At 39.7% G+C, this 18,026-nt stretch overlaps 1 protein-coding gene across 9 annotated transcripts in view; it reads left to right on the top strand.

The window, feature by feature from the left end:
* PDE1C (phosphodiesterase 1C) overlaps positions 1-16,516 on the top strand; it is a 573,061-nt gene extending 556,545 nt beyond the window's left edge. For 4 of the 9 annotated variants that reach the window (XM_054494172.1, XM_063667407.1, XM_063667409.1 and 1 more), the window contains one exon: positions 14,138-16,509. In XM_054494172.1, coding sequence (XP_054350147.1) covers positions 14,138-14,307 — 170 coding nt within the window. In that variant the 3' untranslated portion in view covers positions 14,308-16,509. Of the gene's footprint in view, positions 1-1,034; positions 1,236-14,137 lie in introns of those variants that run through there. The other 5 variants (XM_054494173.1, XM_054494179.2, XM_054494174.2 and 2 more) reach the window with 4 other exon arrangements.
* Positions 16,517-18,026: the final 1,510 nt, after the last annotated feature.

The following is an 18,026-nucleotide window of genomic DNA, read 5'->3' on the forward strand; positions in this document are numbered from 1 at the left end:
GGCTGGAGTGCAGTGGCGCCATCTCGGCTCACTGCAAGCTCTGCCTCCTGGGTTCATGCCATTCTCCTGCCTCAGCCTCCCGAGTAGCTGGGACTACAGGCACCCACCACCACACCCGGCTAATTTTTTGTATTTTTTATAGAGACGGGGTTTCTCTGTGTTAGTCAGGATGGTCTCGATCTCCTGACCTCATGATCCTCCCGCCTTGGCTTCCCAAAGTGCTGGGATTACAGGTGTGAGCCAATGTGCCTGGCCATATTAAAGAATTTTTAAGTGGAAAATCTGTGGCTGTTTGGCAAAACACTTTTGTTTAGTTTTATTCACGTAGACATGATTTCATAGATACGTCCAATAAATTTAATGATTTCCCTTTCTAACCTATTGGGTGAGATGGGTGTTGGGACATGGGGATCTGAGTATTTAGGAAGTTCTGCAAGTATGTCTCAATCAAGAAACCACCAACAACCACTTCATTAAAGAACTGCTTATGTGGTTTCAGGAATATCTAAGGGGATGTCCTGGAGCTCCAGCACCAGAAAATTGCTCTGGGGACCTCACCTTGATTTCTTGCACATCTATAGCAAAGTGACTCTTGCACCTGCAGCCATTTTTTTTCCTAGAAACGACCTTATTTATTGCCCCAAGGGGATTTGTGAACCCAGTCAAGTTTTGTGGGTGGGCCATCCATGATGGAAGCTGAGGAAATGTTGGCTCTCACCAGAGGAGTGGTCCGGAGCTTCGGCACCGCTAACAGCCATGATTGCTAATGATAGTGACTAGTCAGTGACTTACTTCTTAGCAGATTCCCCAGGGCATCTCTGTCACCTTACTTTCCTGAAGTGATCACTGAATGAAAAGGTATGGTACCATAGTCATCCCTCCATGCAAATAGCTGATTGCTCCTCCAGTGTGCACGGTAGTGTTGGCTCTGTAGATGTGGCTCTGCTTCTAAACTCCACTACCTGCTGTAGAAAGAGTTTGTGTATTTAGATGCCAGCTGGCTTGCAATGACATTGTTGTGTGTCCTATTTTAGGGGACTACGGATAAAATGTTCATCCAGAGGATTCCTCAGAAGAGACTGGACCAGCTCTGAGGTCTGAAGACATTTTAGAAAGCTTATGATTCTTTTACCAAAGCAAAATATTATATGTATTGTAAGTTATTGAGTAATTAACTTCAAGAAATGATGACTTCTGATCTCCCTAATACAGGCTTTTAACAACAGATTTTTTTTTTTTTTTTTTGAGATGGAGTCTCCCTCGACAGGCTGGAGTGCAGTGGCACCATCTCGGCTCACTGCAAGCTCCGCCTTCCAGGTTCACGCCATTCTCCTGCCTCAGCCTCCCGAGTAGCTGGGACTACAGGTGCCCGCCACCACATCCGGCTAATTTTTTGTATTTTTAGTACAGACGGGGTTTCACTGTGTTAGCCAGGATGGTCTCAATCCCCTGACCTCGTGATCTGCCTGTCTCAGCCTCCCAAAGTGCTGGGATTACAGGCGTGAGCCACCACGCCCAGCACAACCACAGATATTTTAACATGTATTGCATATCTACAAATATCAGGGACAACATTAGGTCCTTAACATGTATTATGTCATTGAATCCTCACAACAACCCTCTAAGGGAGGTACTATTATTTCTATTTCACAGATTAGGAAACTGAGGCACAAAGAGATGAATACCCAAAGTTAGCAGGGGGCAGGTCTGTCCTCTTTTCTCTGAAGGTCATTGCCAACGGTTAAAGACTGATTCTAAGTAGTCCTCACTGTAACCACTTTTCTTTCGCACTTGTATTCTGCCTGGGAATGAGATCAAGCTCCATGTACCAATATCAAGCACGTTGTTGGGGTGTGGGAGGGATCCTGCACTATCTTTTAAGTGAAGACTCTGGTAAGTGTTCTCTCTGCAACTGTCTTTTACCTGAGTTGATTGAAGGATGGCAGTTGTCACTTACTGTGGACTGGATCAAAGCCTATCCCACTTGATCCAGCTTTTTTATGCAGGAGCTCTATCACCTTGAAGAAATGTGTCTTTATAGGCTTCTTCTGAAATTGGCCACTGTTAGTGTGAACAAAGGACATAGGAGCTTCTGAATAGCCTTACATTTCCAATCTTCTCATGCACAAGTGGGAAAATGCACACGTTGTTGAGAAAAATACAGCAAAAGACTTAGCTTGCATTATCTCCAAAATATGATTCTCCATTGAAACAACTAGAATCATGCCAAGACAAACAAAATGAAAACAAGAACCACAATAATGATGAGAAAATTTATAACCACATTATAAATGAGAAGATTAAAGATGATCATCACCTTGAGGGAGTTCATTTTTAGTCTATTTTTATATCCTTAGCATTAAATCATGAAGTCACAGGACATTTGATAGGAAGCCATCGTTTGAAAAAGAGCTGATTTTTCCAGCCTCATTTAAATTCCTCCTCCCCTTTCACCTATTTGTTCAGGGAAAGAAAGCTCAAAAGCTATGTCTCAGTGCCTCCCCATATTATCATGAGACCAGTAGAAGTGAGCTAAGATTTTAGCATTTGTGTAAAACAAAGGACTCAAACTTGAAAGCTTGAGAGGAAAGGAACTTGCTGACATTCTTCTCAAGCAAACGGGCAGCAAAATCTAAATATCAAGACACTGCTGAAGAAAGAGAGAAATATTCGGATCTGTAGATCCCAGTCATCATTTCCAGCTTGTGTATATTCAAAGTGATTCATTTATTCTTTAGTAAAGGAAGATTTATGAAGGTTACTGAGTGTGAGGTAGAGTAGTTTATTCATTCATGAAATATTTCTCACCACCAGTTAACACTGTGATTAAGTTCTCGGGATGCATATACTGCATCCCTATCCTCAGGAAACTGATAGGCAGGATTGAGTTATTTATGGAATAAAGCACAAAGAAGCTCCAAAAAATCCAGGGAATCACTGGCTCAGGAATGCCCTCCAATGAGTGACTCAAATAATTACCACGACTCAGCATAATAATTGCAACATGTCTTAAGAATGAGAAGTGTCTTTGACAGTTTTCTAATGATTTCAAGATTAAAATTCAGGGACTGGAACTCCTTCCATCTTGGTTGGTTATCTAAGGCATACTTCCCACTGGGATTTCCAGCACTCTTTGTACTTGAGGTTAGGTATTACTCAAAGTGATTGAATGGGCTGAGCGTGGTGGCTCATGCCTGTAATCCCAGTACTCTGAGGGGCCAAGGTGGGTGGATCACCGTGGTCAGGAGTTCGAGATCGGCCTGGCCAACATGGTGAAACCCCGTGTCTACTAAAAATACAAAAAATTATCTGGGTGTGATGTTGCACCTGTAATCCCAGCTACTACAGAGTCTGAGGCAGGAGAATCACTTGAACCTGAGAGGTTGCAGTGAGCCGAGATCATGCCACTGCACTCCAGCCTGGGCAACAGAGCAAGACTCCGTCTTAAAAACAAAAACAAAACCAAAGTGACTGGATGAACCACCATATTTTTGCATTGCCTAAATGGTTTAGAATGTGGGCTAGCCATTTTTCCTTTGCTTAAAATGGCACATAGTTTCAGCAAAGTGGCTTCCTCAGGTAGCAGAATTGAAATATATATATATTTCAATATATATTCAATATATTTTTTTTCCACAAATGCAGATTTTAAATAACTGGTCTTTTGTGAATCGAAGTGGTGTATTCTCTGCCAAACATTCACAAATAAATTCATTAAGTTAATCTCTTCATTGTGTGGTGAGATCTTTCATGTAATAAAACCCATCATGTGGGGAATTATGTGACTTTTCCATATTGTAATAAGAAGATCCACCAGGGAGGGCGCCATCACGAGGCAGCAGTGATGACCTTTTGTCTTCCTGTGCTGTGTAACAATGATGGCTATATATCAAATACCTACAACATTCTGGGCATTGTGTACTGTGCAATGGCATAAGGGTACTGCATATGCATATTCCCATTTATATTTCCTTTAAAATCCTCACCACAACCGTGGAAGGCAGTTACTATTCTCATTTTAAAAAAGGAAGAAAGAAAACCAAACCCTGAGTGCTAGAACAGATTATTTACTTAGGATTTCACAGCTAGTAATAGCTTAGCTCTGTGATGTGCCCCAAGCCCATGGTTTTTTTCATAAGACCACCCCCTCTCCCAAAAGTAGATGTCCACGGGCTCGTTTTCCTGTCACAGACCTTACCACTAAGATCCTGTCTTAGATCTATTCTTAGTTTAAGAATAGATTATCATCTTAGACAACACTACATCTAATGCCCATGGTATGAGAGTAATTTTCTCTCATACCATGGGTTAGGTTTGCTAAATTGTGTTTCTACAATCTCAGCACATGGCTGAGGGTTGGGCATTCCCAGAAAACAGGAACAGGGAGCAGGTTGGCCACCTCAGCATCCTTCTAAAGCTAAGTATAGACCAAATTGTTCTCAAAAGAAACTTAGTCCCAAAGCCAGTGGTTTTCAAGCCTGGCCACACATTAGGATAACTGGGCATTACAAACATACTGATGTTTCAGCTCCACTCCAGGGTGATCAATTACTTCAGAGACTCCTGGGGATAAGGCTTGGGCATCAGTACTTTTCAAAGCTCCCCAAGCAATCTGATGTGCACCCAGGATTGGTAACCACCAGTGGGAGAAAACAGCTTCAGGTTGCATGGAAGGTAGCAAAACTACATGGTTTATCTGTTTTCTATGGATGCATATGCCTCTGGGGATCTGGAAATTCTGGTTGGGTCATCTTTCCATACCAGACTAGTAGCAGTTTGGTTCAGGCAGGATCAACTCAGCTCCTTCTAAATAGCTTCTCAGACTGCAAACTTCCTGTCCCCTGCATTCTTTGCTCTGTGTGATGAAAAAATGGAAGCCATAGATAATTCAGCATTCTCACTTTCTTGAGGTAAAGTCCTTGGAGAATCTGGGTCTTTAAAAATGTAGGTAATGGGGACAGGCTTGGTGGCTCACACCTGTAATCCCAGCACTTTGTGAGGCCAAGATGGGCAGATCACTTGAGGTCAGGAGTTCGAGACCAGCCTGGCCACCATGGTGAAACCCCATTTCTACTAAAAATACAAAAATTATCCAGGCATGGTGGGATGCTTCTGTAATCCCAGCTACTCAGGAGGCTGAGGTGGGAGATCACTTGAACCCAGGAGGTGGAGTTTGCAGTGACCTGGGATGGCGCCACTGCACTCCAGGCTGGGTGACAGAGCGAGACTCCATCTCAAAAAAATAAAAAATGGAGATAATGGGCTTAATCATTCTAGTTTTTAATATGAAATATACCTTGAAGAGTTTAAGAATAGATTACCACCTTAGACGACACTACATCTAACGCACATGGCATGAAAGTAATTTTTTGGTTGGGTTAAAGTTGCTAAATTGTATTTCTACAAAAGGAAGGGCTCTTATTAATGTAGCCTCACTATAAGGCTTTTGTGTCTTAGAGAGGCAAATAAATTCCCTAGTTGGGAAAGCATGCTGCTACTAAATTTTCCCGGCACTTGCAAATCTTCTAGATAGTTCCTAAATGTCTTTATCTGAGGAAAGGGATGGAAATTGATACTGAATGAGCACCTACTATGTGTCAGCACTGTGCTGGCTGCTTTCACATGTATGATTTATTTTTATTCTTACAATTGCCCTGTGAAGTGAGTGTTATTATTTCCATTTTTTTAAACGGAAAACTGAAATAAAGTGTCCAAGTCATACGGGGACAGAGCCAGAATTGAATCTGGCCAGCTTCCAAGGATTGTGAGGAGTTGCAGATAGCTCAAGGAAGATGAAGAACGAGAGGATTGGAGAGATGAAGACAGTAGTTTTCAAACTCCAGTACAGTAAAATTATCTGAAGAGCTTAAACAATTCCTGAAGGCTTAGTCCTACCCTCATAGATTCTGCTTTAAGTGACCTGGGGTACAAATTGAGCACTAAGAGTTTTAAAAGCTATCTATGTGGTTCCCATATGCAGCCAGGATTGAGAACCACCAAGTTAAAGAGTCCTGGAGCTTGCCTGGCTAGACTCCACTGGCCTAGAGTTTTGGAATACTTGTTAATATTCCAGTCTGGCAGAAGGGAGGGAAAAGATGAAAGCAGTTATTTAAGAGAACTCTTTAAATCAGGACCTTAATGTAGTTACTTCCTGAGCCATTGCCACAAACTATTTTAAAGTGGGGTTAGGGGATGACTTACTTTTGTTTACAGGGAAGCAAGATTATTGCTTCAAAATTATTGATTATTCAAGGGTATTCAATAATCCAGTATATGACACAGGTATATACCTAAATGTTAATAATATAAATGAGATACAATTTTGACTTGACTCTTTTAATTTATTATTGGTAGTTATTAAAACTTACTCTGCATTTTGGTACAAGATTATTTTAAATACAGGAGGATAGGAGGAAGGGTCTGAATTCAGACTGCATGTGTGTGAATCCAGAATCAAGACTCCTTTGTGCTAACTGTGTGACTTTAGCCAGTTACTTTAGCTCTCTAAGCCTCAGTTTCCTCACCCAAAGAGGGAGTGATAATAGTACTTGCCTCGTAGGAGTGTAGTAAATATTCAAAGTTAAATTCTTATCATTGTGCCCAGTACATAGTATCAGCTATTACAATGATTTTACCACAGCGGTTCCTGAAATGAAAATCACAGGATCAAATCTCATATTGTCCCATCCTCAGTGGGGCTCATGTTAACATTCCAGTCCCTTGCAGTTCAAAACTCCTGGATGGTTTTTGTGCATTTTGATAAGGGCTTTCTACCACAAACAGATACTGATTTTAGAAATAGAATGTGTAGTAGAGTTTTTTCCTTCATGTAAAATAACATTTAAGTGGCAATAAATGATTATTTTAATTTTGTTAGTTTAGTATATGTGGTTTGGGGTGTGTGTGTGTGTGTGTGTGTGTGTGTGTGTGTACACATTGCAGATAGAAAGTGTCTATAGCAGGAAGTGCTTTTTCCAAAGGTCATATCATAGCATTATGTTTGAAAGAGAAAAAACACAGATATCCAACACTTATTTTTGTTTAAAACTAAGACTGCCAATATTAGAATTTACTCAAAAGCTCCGAGTAAACCAAATTATTGCCATTTGAGGTGATGCTCACCTGAAGAGGTTCAGAAAACCTCCACCTGAAGATACTGCTGCACTGCAGTGTGGGGTTCCAAAGGTCACACTGAAGTCACAGTGGATTGAAAGAACCAAGGCCAGTGCTATGGGAAATCATACTGAACTCAAGGGAATGAGGCCAGACCCAAGCGTGGATAAGGACTAGTGACTGTTCTCTCTTGATTGCTCTCACTTAGTGGAAAACAACAAGGGTATACTGGGTTAATGACTTGATATAGTGTGATATGATATGATAAGAAATTAATTCCATTTTTCTGAAGACATTTTCGCTCTATAAGATGCCCTTGATAAAAATGAGCTATTTAGCCAAATAAAATTAAGAGACACTACATGCTATTGGCTGTTCTCCGGGATTCTTAATAGATGTTAGCATTATTTAAGGTGCTGGTAAGTCCTGGTGTGAAGATACTAGTTTAACTTTAACTCAGTTAAATTTGATTGAGGAAACCCTCTCCCCCCAACCACACCTATTACACAGCTTTGTTGAAGGGCACTTTGGTTTCCAGTAGACTAATATAAATAATCCTAATAGCTGTATTTGATATATGAATAAATTTGAACCTGTTTCCTGGAGAAAAATAATTCTGTAAAACTGTTTCCCATAACAAAACAAAAAAGTAGCCACCAAGAAAAATGATCACAGAGAGAGAGAAAGAGAGAATGGAGGGAGAGAGAGAGAGAGAGAACAAAAGATAGGCTGGTTGTGGCAGTGAAAGGGGAGAAAATCATAGATACCTTTGGGAGAAATTGTTATATTTATAAAAAACAATTAAACAATTGAGAGTTAAAACTCCTAAAAGAGCATTGCTTTTGTGAAAATCAAACATGGAACATAATTATAAAATAAAGGATGGTGATGTGTCAATTTTTGGCTTGAACTTTTGTTTTTCTAAGCATGTTTAAAAGTAATATAGATAATTTTCCCAAGTTCAGGCACTGTGCTGAGATATGTGCCTTTGTCAAAATCTTCATTAACTAATTAGACCATTTTCTCCAAGCAAATTGTTCTAAGAGATGAGGCCAGACTTTTTTAAAGTATCCCCAAGGGGAAGAAGTGTCCAACTTGCTGATAAGCAACCATTTATTTGGGCAGGGGTGGGGATCCAGGTTTGGTTCTTCTCCACTAGGGGTGGGGGATTGTGCAACTGGTTGGATTCAGCTGTGGGAAGTGCCCAGTCATTGAAAGGAGGAGGGTCAGACCTCTTCCAAAAGTTTAGGTATAGCCAGACAATGAATGAGGGTACCCTCAGAAGGCCGTACCAGGACCCCAAAAGAATGGTCCACATTAAATTCAAGATGGTGCTCTCATGCCTGGCTCTGGTGTTTTGCTCTGTTACCAAATCACAATCCATTGCAGAGAGGAAAGGCAATGAATGCAACAAAACAGCAATGTACGAAATTTTCCTTTATCCCACATTTTGAGTGAGGGTGACAGCAGCCGTATAAGTATTTCCACAAACTCAATGGGGAGTCTATCTGTATCAGCAGGTTCAACTCTATTTGCAGTGACTCCAGTGGCAAGGAGAGGTTTTGTTCTGACAATCAGAATTCCAGCAAATGGTAAATGTTTCTTCATGCTGAGAAGTGGGAAATTCAGTAATACTTTGGCTGAGTTCCTGCTGAGTAGTGAAAATAGAATGAATATGGAGAGGGCCTGTGACTTGAAGAGCAGTGAATCAGCTGGCCCAGACATCGCAACAATCTGCTTTTAAGCTGAAGCCCTCTCCCCTTTCTACATCATTCTCCAGGGTAACGGCACTGTTTTTATGTTAGTTCCTAGGGAATTTGATGCCATAATTTCTTGTTTACCCAAGAAACATAATTAAGCACTCTGAGATCTAATAAACAAACCTATAATAATATAGAAGAACATATATTACTATGTCACAACAGAGCCATTTGCTGCAACTCTTTACTTCATGTTAGGATATTGCAATAGGTAAAGTTGGCATGGGTATTAAGGAGCTTGTAGCAATAACATAATTTATACCTGAACACTTTTTATTTCTGTGAGTGAGTTAAAAGTTTCAGAGGAGGTTATTAGAATGGAAGCCCTATGAAGGCAGGGATTTCTGTCTGTTCTGTTCACTGTTATATCAATAGCACACAATAGGTACTCTAAGAAGTGGGTGAATAAATATTTTTTGAAGGCTTTTATGAGGCATACTTGGGAGTATGGGTACCCCATGAGTATTTTAATAAGAGAAGTAGCATAATTGTTTTTTAATTTTTTTTTACCATTTTTTAAATTATACTTTAAGTTCTAGGGTACATGTGCACAACGTGCAGGTTTGTTACATACGTATACATGCGCCATGCTGGTGTGCTGCACCTGTTAACTCGTCATTTACATTAGGTATATCTCCTAATGCTATCCTTCTGCCTCCCCCCACCCCATGACAGGCCCCGGTGTGTGATGTTCCCCTTCCCGTGCCCAAGTGTTCTCATTGTTCAATTCCCACCTATGACTGAGAACATGCAGTGTTTGGTTTTTTGTCCTTGCAATAGTTTGCTCAGAATGATGGTTTCCAGCTTCATCCATGTCCCTACAAAGGACATGAACTCATCCTTTTTTATGGCTGCATAGTATTCCATGGTGTATATGTGCCACATTTTCTTAATTCAGTCTATCATTGATGGACATTTGGGTTGGTTCCAAGTATTTGCTATTGTGAATAGTGCTGCAATAAAAATGCGTGTGCATGTATCTTTATAGCAGCATGATTTATAATCCTCTGGGTATATACCCGGTAATAGGATGGCTGGGTCAAGTGGTATTTCTAGTTCTAGATCCTTGAGGAATTGCCACACTGACTTCCACAATGGTCAAACTAGTTTATAGTCCCACCAACAGTGTAAAAGTGTTCCTATTTCTCCACAACCTCTCCAGCACCTGTTGTTTCCTGACTTTTTAATGATCGCCATTCTAACTGGTGTGATGGTATCTCATTATGGTTTTGATTTGCATTTCTCTGATGGCCAGTGATGAAGTTAATCTGTATGCTGTGAAAAGTGTACTCAGCTATGGCTCGTCTGAGATGTCTAGTACTAAGGTCCAAGGTGAACTTGGTTTTACTGATTTTCTCTCAGGTGTGATTTTGTAGAATAACTCTGATGATTCTATAGAAGAAATGTTTACTAGTATGTTTCCTTTTTAAAAGTTACATGACTAGAATGTGATCATCATAGAAAAATTAGAAAGTATAAACAACCAAAGAGATAAAATAGCCATGTTTATGCTACTCAGAGATAACCACTGCTATGATTTAAATGTATGTTCTTCCAGATTTTCCTATGCACATATGTTTATATTTTCTAGTAATGAAGTTAGATAATATATCCTGCTTTTTCATTTAACACCATTACATGAACCTCTACCTTTGTTAGTAGTCATCTGTATCATCTTTCCATAGTATCACAGTAGCATATTCTAAGAACGGACCAGAATTTAACCAATTCCCTATGATTGTTCATTGAAGTTGTTTCTCATCTTTTGTTTGGTCACAAGCACCATGCATGTCCCTGTTATTGGAAGAGATGTGCAGAGCTGGTTTTTCACAAGGAAGCCTCAGGCATTGGACAGATGTGTCCCTGATCTTGGCCTTCCAGCAGTTCCACCATGTGTCCTGCTCCTGCACTGGCTCTTTCAGTGACAGTGGAGGAGCCTGCAGGGAAAGCCAGTGAGCGAGGGTTCAACTGGCTCTGTTTCCTTGCACTTTCACCTAGTTATTATATCTCATCTGTTTTTGATGATCATTTGACTTGTTTTCACCTTTATTCATGTTGACGTTATCTCACTGACCAAACACTTTCCAGCAGAACCTAGAAGGGATGAGGTGGGGGCTGGCGCAGAGACGAGCAGGGAGAGGAAAAGTCAATGAGTACTTTACCTTCTATGTCTAGATCTGCAGATTAGACGCTGTCCTTATTATTATTAATTATTATTATTATCTGAAGTTCCTGCTTTATTTAAATTTCCCTAGTTGTTACCCAGTGGCGTTTTTCTGTCCCAGGATCCCGTCCAGGATAACCCATTACTTTTAGTCATCAACTTTCCTTAGACTTTTCTTGGATGTGACAGTTCCTCAGACTTCCCTAATTTTTGGTGACTTTGACAGCTTTGAGGAATACCTGTTGGATATTTTGTAGAATATCTCTCAATTGGAATTTATTTGATATTTTTCATTATTAGAATGGGGTTACATATTTTTGGGAGGAAGACTCCAGAAGTAAAGTTCTATTTTCATCACAAAATATTAATTTTCATCACATGCCACTGGTGTCAACCTTGATCTCCTGGAAGAAGTGTTTACTAGATTTCTCTACTATAAAGTTACTCTTTTGTCTCATATATTTATTTATTTATTTTTTATGAGAAGGAGTCCTGCTGTGTCACCAAGACTGGAGTGCAAGGCCACCATCTTGGCTCACTGCAACCTCCACCTCCCAGGTTCAAGTGATTCTCCTGCCTGAGCCTCCCAAGTAGCTGGGATTACAGGTGTTTGCACTACCATGCCCAGCTAATTTTTGTATTTTTAGTAGAGATGGGGTTTCACCATGATGGCCAGGCTGGTCTCAAACTCCTGGCCTCCAGTGATCTGCCAGCCTTGGCCTCCCAAAGTGCTGGGATTACAGGCATGAGCCACTGTGTCAAGCCTGTCTCATATTTTAGTCTGTACTTTTTGGAAGGATGTCACTTTGTCCAGTCCATACTAAGGGCTCCTTCTCCTTAAGGGAGGCATATGTATATAAATTATTCTCCCACAATTATTTATTTATTCAATCATTTATTTATATCAGTGTGGACTCATGGATATTTATTTTACACTTTGGGTTAAAATGCAATACTGCCTTGTTTATGTTGTTGCTCAATTTGATTCAATTTTGGTCATTCAGTAGATCTTTCATTCAGGGCTCCTTTGTCTATTGTTGTATTTGTTTGTTTTTGTTTTTGTTTTTTTTTGAACACTTCAAATTTTCTGGCTCTACAAGATGCTTCAGGTGCTTCTTGTATATTTTGTGTCCTAGTTCTGGAATCAGTCATTTTTGCAAGGAGCCCTGGTTTCTGGTATTAGCAAATGGTTTTAGAAACCAAGATCAGGGCAGTAGATGTGCTTATTGCTGCTGAGACTTCTAGATTTGTAGTGACTTCATTGGTCCTAGAGTCCTTCCCCTTCGGCTGATAGAGCAAGAAAATATATGTGTGAATGCCAACTCATGTACATACACATATCTATAAATATTTTTATATGTAATCACCTGTATCTCTATTAAGCTAAATATTAATTCATATTGATATATCCAAGTTCATTACCACATGGACCATTCTAACCTCCTCCAACATTTCTCACCATCCACCCTCTGTTTACATAATTGTTGAATTCCAGTATACATGTAGAGTGGTCTTAGAATTGATAACCAATAGCCCCATGGGAAACAATTTTATCAGCTAGAATAGAGTGCTTGTGTACAGCTTCTTCGGCCTTTAGTCTTGCAGATTCTGTTCATATACAAGGTTACTTCGGCGATCATCTTGTCCCCCACTCTTCAGTGAGGTTGTTTCCTACATTGGCAATGCATTTACATTGTCTTGTTACAATTTGCATTTCATTCTAGGATTCCTCCGACCTCTTAAATAGTTTTTTTATTTGCATACATTAAGGATTATTCTATGTGCTATAAAGTTGTATGGGTCTTGACAAATGTGTAGTGTCATATATACACCACTACAGTATTGTATGCGAGAGTTTCACTGCCCTAGAAATTCCCTGTGCTTCACCTATTTAACCATCCCTCCTCTTTCCAAACCCCTGACAATCTCTGATCTTTTTATCATCTCTATAGTTATGTCCTTTGACGAATGTCATATAAGTGGAATCATATGGTATACAGCCTTTACAGACTGACTTCTTTCACTTAGCAATATGTATTTAAGATTCATTCATGTCTTTGCATAGCTTGATAGTTAATTTGCTTTTTATCACAATGAATAATATTCCATTGTATAAATGCATCACAATTTGTTTATCCACTCAACTATTGAAGGACATCTTGCTTGCTTCCAGCTTTTGGCACTTATGAATAAAGATTCTACAAAAATTCATGTGTGGGGTTTTATGTGGACATACATTTTCCATCAATTGGGTAAATACCTAGGAAGCACAATTGCTGCATTGCATGGTAAGACTATGTCTAGCTTCATAAGAAATGGTCAAACTGTCTTCCAAAGTGGCTGTACCATTTTGCATTCCAATCAGCAAGAATGGGTGTTCCCATTATTTACATCCTTGCCAGCAATTGGTATTGTCAATTTTTTTAGATTTTAGCATTGCAGAGGTGTGTAGTAGCATATAGTTGTTTTAATTAGAAATTCTCTAATGACACACGTTGTTGAGCATTTTTTCCTATGCTTATTTGACACATGTATCTTACTTGGTGTGAAGTCTGTTCAGATATTTTGCCCATTTTAAAATTGGGTTGTGTCTTTTTCTTGAACTTTAAGAATTCTTTTTATATTTTGAATACAAGATCTTTATATGTGTTTTATAAATATTTTCTTAATGATGCACTTTTAATTAGCCCTTGGGGATTGAGTACCACTTTCCAACACTAAAAGCTTACATACAGTGCTAAATGCTGTTAATGATATACCTGTGTTCACCTTGTTTGCTTTGCTGTTCCCAGAAATGACCCCAATGCTTCCTCTCACTCCCTTAACCCCATCCATTCATTGTCAAAGGACATTTATGTACTGCAGTCATCACTGTGTATCTCTAGAAATTTCTTCCCTTTATTTATTTTAACTGAATGACCAAGGTGGTAACGTGCTTATTCATCTATCTGCCATAAGGTTTCCAGGGAGAATCCAACCTGCTTCTTTCCTGGTTTTGGAGGAAACAAACAGGTCTAGAGGAAGTTGCTCACAATATTTAGGTTGTGGCATGTCGTGGGTGAGGCTAACCATTGTCTGTCTTCCTTTCCATGGCCGCCAGTCATCAAGCCTCCTTTGCGTCATTTTAAACGCCCTGCTTACGCATCTAGCTCCTATGCACCTTCAGTCTCAAAGAAAACTGATGAGCATCCTGCAAGGTACAAGATGCTGGATCAGAGGATCAAAATGAAAAAGATTCAGAACATCTCACATAACTGGAACAGAAAATAGGCCGAGGGGAAGAAGAGAGGGAGTGAAGGAGGGTCTACCTATCTGCTTCTCAACACCCACTGGCCACAGCAGGACATACCTCCAAGACCCTTGGAGGCTGTTGGAGCAGGTACTATCCTGGTTGACTCCACCAAGGTGAAATGAAAGTTGTATGTGATTTTCCTCTTTGTTATTCTTGTATAGACTCACCAATTGCTGGATGTGGGATCAGCCCAGACTCCAGCAACAAACTAGCAAGAGGGGTGTTTTTATGGTATAAGTCTCCAAAAGTCTAAATTGGACCAAAATTAAAATGACACAAACTTAAAAAAAAAATAAAATTCCTCTCATTGCCACTTTTTTCATCTCTAAAAGTTACTTGTCCCCAAAAGAATATTGGTTTAATAATCATCATATTTAAGAAATGCACTGCTAAAAACATTTTCCAATTTTAAATACACCTATTTAAAATGTAAATACACTTATTTAAAATTCAAGTAAATATGTAACTATCAAAGTAAATGTATTCAAAGCAGAAGTTGTGCTTCTGAATGTAAAAATATTAAAAGGAAAAGAAGACTGATGAATTGTTGTATTCATGGACATTTCAGAATTCACGCTTATTTTAAAGCAAATCCAAGTTAAAAAACAAAAAAAGATTTTTGTACCTCATGAAGATTGTGCCTCATGCCCAATAACCTCATGTACTTTTAAGGATTTGAAGGTTTGCAAGAGATGCATTTGGCTTCATTTTCCTCTAATCTTTTACTACTACCCATAGTAGATGATACTAAAAATCTTGCCTTAAAGACTGCAGGTTTGAGAGTCAATGCAAAAGATGTCAGTTTGATTTTGTGGTCCTAAGCCAGGAGGGTGTAAAATTCTGAGCCTAGTTTAAATTCTTTATTTCAGATTGTTCCGGACTGAAAATAAAGAATTTAAACTAGGCTAGAGATGCCTTTAAGTTACATTTCAGATCCTCTTCACAGCCAGCACACTACATATCTAAAGCCCTTGGGATCCTGATTGTTCTCACAGTTGTTGGTGGAATCCATAGCTTTATAACTTACCTCTTTTTATGATGGCATTGTTAGCCCTTCTGTGTCTCTCCCTAGAATTTTTACTTTAGGACTAAAATCACAGAAGTAGCAAGGAAAGGCTCAAGACTAGAGATAGCTTTCAATCTCTTCAGAAATAGCCCGGTGCAGTGAGAAAACTAGGTGTGTTTTCAGGCCAGTCTGATCTTCATCCTATTCTATCTATAACTAGTTGCAGGTCCTTGGTCAGATGGCATAATTTTTTGACGCCTCCATTTGCTTAACTAGAAACTAGGATTCATATACCCACTCTGTACTTTGTATTGAAGATTAGTGATAATATAGGTTTTGGTTGCTGTGGCTGAGCCTGGCCAGTAATAGGTGCATAACAGAAGTAGCTAAGAGCATTTCATAATCAGGATGAACTCTCCAGGACAGCCCTACAAAGAAGGAGCTGTTTGTTCCCAGATGGCCTCGACCTTCGAGGCTTGATTGTAAAGAGTTTAGTGTCCTCTCCTTCTCTCATTCCCTGCAGTTCATTTCCAATAAACTGCAGTTATTCAAGTTGAGCAAGTTCTGGAATTTAGTGCCTATCATGCTATTGAGCAGTTTATTTATAATGTGCTTTATGATGATAATTCAGAGAAATTTAATTGCTATACAAAAAGAAGAATCATTGTGACTTTTCATTAAGGAGGCGATTGCAATTCTTTGCTCCCTGCCTGGTGTCTGGGTTAGAAGACCCTTCTGCAGGCTGGTAGTGTCTATTTCATCTGGATTAGGTTAACTCAACAGATAATTCCTATCTGTTTATACACAGATGCTTTAGTGCTTGCTGCACAAAGTCATTTGGCTACACAATGAGGAGGCCCATGGGAGTAGTAACCTCCTCAAATAATGCTCCACACCTATCTGTCAATACCTTCCATCCTAGGTACTGAGAATTTAATGAGGCTGTGTTTTCTTGGCTGTGCTTCTTGATGTTGGAAGCCATGTTCCTGGGGAACAAATCTGTATTCTTTTCTCCTAAGATGTGAGTTTCTTTCAACCTTTGCTAATATTTTAATGGAGCAAATGTACAGATGTTGAGATTTTGCACTGCTTATAAAATGCCTACCATGTTTTTTGCATAATGGATTGTATAGAAATGCAGATTATATTCTTACAGCAAATAAAAAGATGCTTTTAACAGACTTTCTTGTAAGTGAGCCATTTTCTTCTCTGAAATTCCGGGATGTTAGATGTTAGCTAAATTTGCTGCTGTTCAGCCCTGAACATCTTGTCAAGGTGAATAGTATAACTTAACCATTTCAATTTTCTTCCTTATTGTTTAGGTGATAGTTCATTTTTTAACCTTTTTCTCCCTATACACCCAGTAAATAAATTTGTTAATATAAATAACCCATAATAGAGGTTAGTCAGCAGGTGAACACCTGTATTATCAACTCAGTTTATATCATTCCAGACCAAGCTGTCTTGCTAGTGGTTAAGAATTGGGACTTTGCCCAGCTACTCGGGAGGCTGAGGCAGGAGAATGGTGTGAACCTGGGAGGCAGAGCTTGCAGTGAGCTGAGATCACGCCACTGCATTCTAGTCTGGGCAACAGAGCGAGACTCCGTCTAAAAAACAAAACAAAACAAAACAAAACAAAAAAACACCATTGGAACTTTGGAGTTTAGAAAAACTTACAATTAAATCCTGACACTGCCTTTTGTTTGCTCTGGGAGCTTTACCAAATTGCATAATATCTCTAAACTTTAGTTTCTTTAGCTGTAAATTGAGAATAATAATAATACCTGACTCATTATAGCACAGGGCTGGCCTTACAGCAAGGGCTCTATAAATATTAGCTATTATTTCTTGGAGATAGAGTGGAGTATCGTAAAAAGAAGTTAGGCCCTGAGTTCAAGAGTAATGTCCCTTACTAATTCCATGACATCAGGTAGATAATCTCCAACTTCAGTAAAAAGGAGTTAATTTCACCATGTATTACCCATTTGGTTATTCCCACAGGCACCAGCTTCTGACATCCCCACCTCCAACAATTTCTCCACCTGTATCCCCACGCCCTTGGTCTCCTTGGGCCTTCATCTACTGTGGCCGTCTCTTGCCCTCATGACTGACTAGGACTCTCCCACAACCTCCCTGTGACTTACTTCCTGCAACCACTGCCCTTCACTCTGTTCCTATTTACCCTATCTCCTTCTCCACACACAATTGCTTTATTCTTCCAAATTTCCACTGACACAAGTCAACTGCAGAGAGCAGACTTTTCCTAAAGGTTTAGGATGATAGCACAGCAGAATCAACTATTTAAAAATTTAAAAATTAGGGCCAGATGTGGTGGCTCATGCCTGTAATCCAAGCACTTTGGGAGGCCGAGGTGGGTGGATCACGAGGTCAGGAGTTCGAGACCAGCCTGTCCAATATGGTGAAACCCTGTTTCTACTAAAAAAATACAAAAAATAGCTGGGTGTGGTGGCACGTGCCTGTAGTCTCAGCTACTTGGGAGGCTGAGGCAGGAGAATCACTTGAACCTGGGAGGCAGAGGTTGCAGTGAGCCAAGATGGCGATACTGCACTCCAGCCTGTGCAACAGAGTGAGACTCTGTCTCAAAATAAAAAAAAAAAATTAGACAACAGCGACCACAAAATATCAGCTTCCCTTTGCAGAGGATTTCTCACAGGCTGTGGATTCCTGAGG

The sequence above is a fragment of the Pongo pygmaeus genome, chromosome 6 (assembly GCF_028885625.2).
Source record: "Pongo pygmaeus isolate AG05252 chromosome 6, NHGRI_mPonPyg2-v2.0_pri, whole genome shotgun sequence".
In the NCBI taxonomy this organism is placed as follows: Eukaryota; Metazoa; Chordata; class Mammalia; order Primates; family Hominidae; genus Pongo; species Pongo pygmaeus.